A 6,864-nucleotide genomic window follows, 5' to 3' on the forward strand; every position below is an offset into this window, starting at 1 on the left:
CTAGGGGGTGCGAGGCCCGAGCTGGTGGCTCTGAGCCTCAGCCGTCGTGCCCAGCTCCCTGACCGCCCAGACGTGGCTCCAGGCTTTGAGGCTCCACCTCCGACAGTGGAAAGTCCATTCGGGCCTTTGAGCTCAGGCCCCTGCCGGGCACCTCCCACCCCTGGACACTCCCCCATGGGCACCCACCAGACCAGTCATTCTCCAGAAAAGCCTGATTTTCTGCCCCAACACACCTCCCTCCTGCCGGCTTCTTTGCGCGTGCTGTTCCCTATCCCAGAATGCCTTCCTCTCCCTTCAGGACACTCCAGGGAGGCTCCATCACGCCCTCCTACCTCTCCCAGAGTCTAACAAAGAACCAGCTGGGGACACCTGGGCCGGAGGGGGGCAGAGTTGTCCCACCCTGATTATCAGGAAGCAACCCCACCTCCCAGACCCCTGTGATAGGCAAGGCCTCGGGGGAACACTAACATGAACCCCCACCCTCTCTGGGCCCAGCCCTGCTCCTGGCACACAGCAGCCTGACCCACTGCAGGAGGAGGAGGCTTGGGGCCCACTCATCCAGCAGCGGGTGCGCAGAAATCCCCAAGGGACAGCCCACAAGGGTTCCTCTCTCTGGACCTGACAGAACATCCTGAGTGCCTTCCATCCTCAGACAACAGCAGCCACTGATAAGACAACAAATCTGACAGTGAGAGCCGCAGCCAGCTGGAGTTCCTGGGGCAGCAGGTGGCAGGCTCCACGGTCGGATGGATGGACGGACAGATGGACGCAGAGGGCCTGTAAGCTGGGGTGATTGTCCCTCCCAGGCCCCGCCTAGGATGTGACCAGGAGAATCCATGAGCACAGAGCACTGACTTTGAAACAAGCGCCCCTCAGACAAGCCCCATCAGACACAGTGACCCTGAGACAGCCACCTAGTCCCGGGCCCCGTGGCACACAAACGAGATGGCGTGTGGAAACAGACCCTGCGTGACCAACAGGAGAGCGGGAGCTGAACCCGCCCAGGCGCAAGCATGAGCTCGTGGAGAAAGCAGGTGGGTCTACCGTCGCCAGGCTCCCAGCCAGCAGAGCCGCACTCACCTTTCAGGGACGCAACATGGGACAGGGCCTGGGCGGACAGGGAAAGAAAAGCAATGAGCTCTCAGCCCCACGCGCCCACCAGCCCGCAGTCCCCGGGGTCCCGCCAGCCTCACCTCTGCGGGGCCTCCAGGGCCTCCTTCTTGCTCCGGGCCTGGTCCCCAGGGGGTGGGGAAGTGGCATTTCTCACCGGCGGCGAGGTCACCTCTGCCATGGACTCCTTGGCTCCTGGCTCCTGGTCGGAGGCCCCTCTCTCTGTTTTCCTCCATTTTGCCCTTCGGTTCTGGAACCAAACCTAAATCCCCGGTGGAAAAGCACACTCAGCCCAGCGCCTGGCCGCCTTGCCCAGCACTCTGGGCCCACCTGCTTCAGCGGGCCTGCGAGGCACACTCCCCTCGCCTCAAGATCATCGGCCAAAGCAGCGCCCCTGAACTGCAGCCGCAGACCTACAACGGTCAGAAGGCCAGTGCAGAGGGCATGACGAGCATCCCTTAAAGAGTGTGAAATCACAGAAAGTCTCCAAACGCTTTGCCCGGCGTAAAGGTGAGGTGCTGTTTTGTGGAAATTCCGAATGTACGTGAGTACATTTATTTGACGTGAAATTATTTCCTGGAGGGGTGGGTTCTCATGAAGCCATTTATAAAGCACGGCCTGGGGCTTTCTCGTCAAATACCCCCACTCGCACTTCCAGCAGGTTGCCCTGAGTGCCTGCGTGTCTGGCCTCACACGTGTGATGATCCCTGAAATCGCCTCTTGCACATCATGACAAATGCGTGAGCAGCGGCCCAGTGCACCCACTGGACACGCTGACTCTGGAGTTCCTTCTGGTTTAGAACTCTGAGCCCGGCATCTTGTCCAGAGTCCACCGCGGTCTATGAGGGAGGCAGTCCCACCGTCCCCACCTCACAGATGAGAACACTAAGCACAGGGGTCCGCTAGCTGGTTCAAGGTCATTCAGGGGGTAAGCGGCAGATCCGCAACTCGAAACCCAGTGGCATGGCCAGGGGCCACGATTCAGATCGGGGTAATAATAGTGGCCACCCCAGCGTTACAGGAGACGACAGATGCATGAAACCCTAGGCTCGGTACCTGGCGCAGAGTGGTCCAGCACTGGGTCAGCGTTAGCTGGTGTTACCGTCTCTGCCATCCTCAGGCTGGGAGGCAGCGAATAATCATTCGCCTGCTCTAAGGGCCTCCTCAGAGGCGGGTGTGGAATCCTGGAAGCCCTGGACCAAGGCTGCATGTGCAGGAGCGCCTCCTGGCAGCGGGAAGCCCGGCCAGCGTGTCCCCAGAGGTCAGGGAAGCCCTGCTGCCCTTTCCTCCTTCCTGCAAATCCCCTGGCCCTTCTCCTAGGAGACAATTCCTGGCTTAAAAACAAGGCTTGGTAGACCACCCTCCTTTCCCAGGGCATCCTCTCCCCCTGCCAGCAGCCTGGCCCGGGGTCCCGAGGCTGAGCCCTGCCAGCCGACTCCGCCTCCGAATTTCAACCTCCTTTGTCGGTCTTGCTTTCTCTCTTTTTAAATCTAGTTGGCTTTTAATTGCACATATCAGCAACCGTTGAATAATGATTTTATCTATATTCTAAATTTAGGGCAGTTAAATGCAAAGCAAAATGCAGACACTTTCTTGGGTCTTAATTGAATGAAGGTCACAGCTATGACAACATTTAATTGAGCTATTTTTCATTATCATATTTTAATGACTTTGCACTGACAGTTCGCCTGCTTCTGAGGAAAGAGCATGATGGAGTCGTTTATTTCCCTATTTAGTTATTGTTTGACAACATCAGCTTCGATTAAGACCCTGCTTTATAGAACATTAATCATATTTGAATGAGCAAGCAGTGTAAATGTAAACACATCTCCCTTCCCGCCGCCAAGGCCTGGAGCCCGTGTCCCCACTCGGAGCTCAGAAACAAATGCTTCCCAGCCATTGTCTGTTTGCATAATAGCCAACAACAGCCTCAACAACAATTCCCAGCATTAATTGTCACCACCCCTATCTCACCCTTGCACCTTTCAGGGAGAAGTTATGATCTCCCACTTCTGAATGCTCAATAATTGTGTCATTTATCTCAATTTGCAGTGCGGTCTTTAGGCAGCTATTGGCAAGCTGGCATTAGAAAAAGAAAGGAGACACTGCATCCTGGCCAAAGGAGATTTTCATTTCCAAATAATAATCAGTTTAATTTGCCCACATATGACCAATGATTCATGTTCAGATTTAATCATCAGGATCACATAATCTGATTATAGGGGAAATAATTTGTTTACAACCCCCAATTTACTGCTCAGAATTCCATTATCTCTCTTCAGCCATTGGTTTTTAAGAGATACTAACATGACCCAGGGGAACCGAAAGCAAACTATTATATTTCCTACAATTAGATCTTTGCATAGTCTTAACCCCAAGCCCCTACATAAAAAAAGAACAAAACCAGCATGGAGGAAACCCCATAAATAAAATGAATATATAATTGTGCTCAAAGACTAGCTGGCCTGGAGAGGCAGCGCTGTGAGCGTGCCCCCCTGTGCGCGGGCACATCTGCTGGGCTCGGCGGGTCTGTGCACTTAAACGTAACCGCGTGTGGCTTCTAAAAACAAAGCCTGCCCGGAGCCGGTCACTGCAGGCCACGCTTGTCTCTCAGCAGCCCTTTCGCTGCCGCCCTCTAAAGACTTTTAAATTGCACACGATCTTCGGATTCACTTCCCTAAAAGAGTCCGCGTGCCGGGGAAAAGTTGGCCATAATGCAATTTCTGGAAAGCAGATCCTAACCCTGTTCCCATCTGAAAACACAGTTCTCTGCAATTGACCGGCCTTCGCCCAGAGTGGTCAGAGCTGCTTTGAGAATAGCATCTCAGCTCTTTTTTTTTTTTCCAAAGCAAGGAAATGGATGTGCATTGATGTAATTTAGTACCTTAGAGACGCGGACAAATTAGTGTAGAACATTATCACTAGTTAATTATGAATGACCGATTAATCAACCTAATCTAATATTCCACATTATGTTGATGTTATTAAAGTGCATCATGAAAATGACAGATAGTCTTCATTTGCTTTCTTTGGCCAAATGTGCACTCTGCAGTCATGATGTCAAAAAAAAAAGTTTGCCAGTTTTAATATTAGGGAGTTAAATAATTGAACAGAAGGCTCACCTGCACTCTGGCTTCCGTGAGGTTTATTTTCATGGCCAGCTCTTCTCTGGTGAATACATCGGGGTAGTGCGTCTGGGCGAAAACTGCCTCCAGAGCTTCCAGCTGGTAAAAGGAAGGACTATTTACTGATGAGAGGTTGTGGCTAGGTGAGAGGAAGCAGAGCATAGTTCACATTTGCTAACCGTGGTGAGGAAGCTGTTTCACAGATCACATCGGCAAGGAAGAGGGGAAAAGAGCTGTTTGAAGAGATCCCACAGAATTAAAATTTCAACCACTGATAACTTAGGAGCTAAGTCTTACTGACAACCTCAATGCTTCCCCAAGAAGCAGAAGTAAGAAGAGAAGTGCGAGTATTTATATGTGTTTGCATTTCAATATGTTCAGAAGAATCAAAATGGGAGGGTGGCCTTGTGACTGAGAACAATCCGCACAGCCTCCACTCAGGGTGTAGGAGCAGAACCACCTGCAGCTGCTCCGGCCAGTCCCAGGGAAACGGCCGGTGAGGGGTGAGCACTTCCTGGCTCCAGTTTGCTCCAGAAGTTGAGCAGGTCTAAGAGCAGGGCCAGAGCCGGGCAACACAATATCAGGGTTGCAACTGTAGCCCTTCCATTTAGGGCAACAATACCTTCTACAGATCCACCAACTTCTTAGGTTCCAGCCTTCTCATCTACCAACCCAAGGACAAGAAGGTCCTACCTGCCTTCCCAAGGTTCAAATGACATTGCTGATGTTAAAATGCTCCCCAAACTATCAGCCCCGGGCGAATGCATGCAATCAGTAGGGCCTCTTCACTGTATCTGGGATCATAATCAAAGTCCTCTGCCCTCTCCCGGAAACAGGTTCCTTGACACATAAGTTGTTTGAGAAAACAGAAGGATCCCGTTAACATGATCAGTTGGCCTTACTCTAAAAGACAAAGGAGAGCAGCTAAGACTCTGATTTTTCCGCAGGCAGGAGACAGCTACCTTGCGGAAGACACCGTCATTACCTGCTGAAGCGTGAAGGTTGTCCGGTTCCGGCGCTGTTTTCTGCGCAGGAACCCATCGTCAAAATCTCCAGGAGGGTGGTTGCCGAAGGGCGCAGTGCCTGCTGAGGGCAAAGGGGATCAGCCTGAGCAGGTGGCCCCAGTATTCACACTATCCCCTGGCTACACAGGCTCATTCAACGGCATCAACCCGTGCCCTCCGGACAGAGCTCTGACTGCCCCAAAGTGTCTTCTCTGCTCCTCTTATTAAACCCCTTCTTTTCTACTCTCTTGTGCTCTGTCTGTCCCAATAACTTATGACTTTAGCCCCAACTATGCCTATTTCATAGGGCGGGAGGCGACCTTACTTCCCAAGACAGCCCAGTTCTCCTGTCGAGAAATTCGGGTCTCAAGCAAGGGCCACTGGCTTGAGGTGGAGGCTTCATCCACCTTCCAGCTCCCAGCTCCCAGCTCCCAGCTGCACTCTGTCCAATGCACCTCACTCCCCGCCTCAGAGCCTTGCATAGAAGCTGCTGCTTCCCTTTGCTCACCTGTTAGTCTACTTGCCTGTATTTCTACAAACAACAAGGGTTAAAGACTGGGGGTGGAGAAGGAAAGGAAAACACCAAGAGCTTTTCACAGCACTTTTCTCCTAGAACTTCAGGACACGACGAGGTAAGAAGTTTACAGATGAATACTAATTATCGTTGGTCACAGCTCATCAGCACTGTAGCGGATCTGCTACATAGATGTCAGTACCACAAATCTGCCCCAGTAGTGGCTGTCCTGAATTCCAAGCAGACTTACACAGGGCCACGCTCAGAGGGCACCCACCCTCTCACCGGGCTCAGAAGGGCCCGCTGCTTCTGCTTCCCTGAAAAGAAGGGCATCTTTCCACTGTCCTCCCAGCAGCCTCCAAAGCGCCTATAAAGCCGGAACAGACTTTAGCCCCAAATGTGCATTCAGATCATTTTCCAAATGTGCACCATTTACTTGACAGTCCACAATGGCTCCTTAGGAAAACAAATGAGCAAGTTCCCATTAGCCAGTGAATGCTGTACCTGCCATGGGCTCTGGGCTCAGAATCACTGCGCGTTCGGCACTAGCAGCCGGCGAGCCACAATGCCCCACAACATCCCTCGGAAGGACCTCAGTCCCAAAGAAGCAAGATCCTTTGGGCTTTAAAAAACTCCGTCTACTAAAGGGAGTCCCTCCTACTTATTATTCCACTCTCCAGGGCCACCTTTTTTGCCATAATACCCCACTCTCTGGTGAAACCTTCTCCCCCCTTCTTCTTGTCCAAACGGCATTCTTCTTCAAAACCATAGTCACAAATATTTCACTCCAGTTCATTAGGAGCTTAAAAGAGCATCATCGCGGCAGTCGAACTCCCGGTACTCTGCGGAATAGCACACTGCTTCCTGTGGAACAAGGAGGGCCTGGCTGGTGAGGGTGGGACGGCCTCTGAGGGTCTCCATCACGATCGGCCTCGGTCTCCTGATTCGCTCCCGCTGGTCCCCACTGGCTCACCTCGGGTGCACATAATACCTTAATGAAACACTGCGCGTCCAACTGAATCTTACAAAAGGCTGACGCCTCATCAAATTAATAAGAACAAAGATTGACAACCCAATAGGAAAGAGGAAATATGAGAAGAGCTTTTTACTT

At 52.1% G+C, this 6,864-nt stretch overlaps 1 protein-coding gene across 1 annotated transcript in view; it reads right to left on the minus strand.

Moving 5' to 3' along the window:
• The window catches only part of DRGX (dorsal root ganglia homeobox), a 24,556-nt gene extending 18,835 nt beyond the window's left edge, over positions 1 to 5,721 (minus strand). The window contains 4 exon segments of the mRNA XM_006757155.2: positions 1,081 to 1,372; positions 4,233 to 4,334; positions 5,221 to 5,321; positions 5,565 to 5,721. Of these exon segments, the coding sequence (XP_006757218.1) occupies positions 1,081 to 1,372; positions 4,233 to 4,334; positions 5,221 to 5,321; positions 5,565 to 5,721 (652 nt within the window).
• Positions 5,722 to 6,864: the final 1,143 nt, after the last annotated feature.

Source organism: Myotis davidii, unplaced genomic scaffold (genome assembly GCF_000327345.1).
Source record: "Myotis davidii unplaced genomic scaffold, ASM32734v1 scaffold854, whole genome shotgun sequence".
Lineage (NCBI taxonomy): Eukaryota > Metazoa > Chordata > Mammalia > Chiroptera > Vespertilionidae > Myotis > Myotis davidii.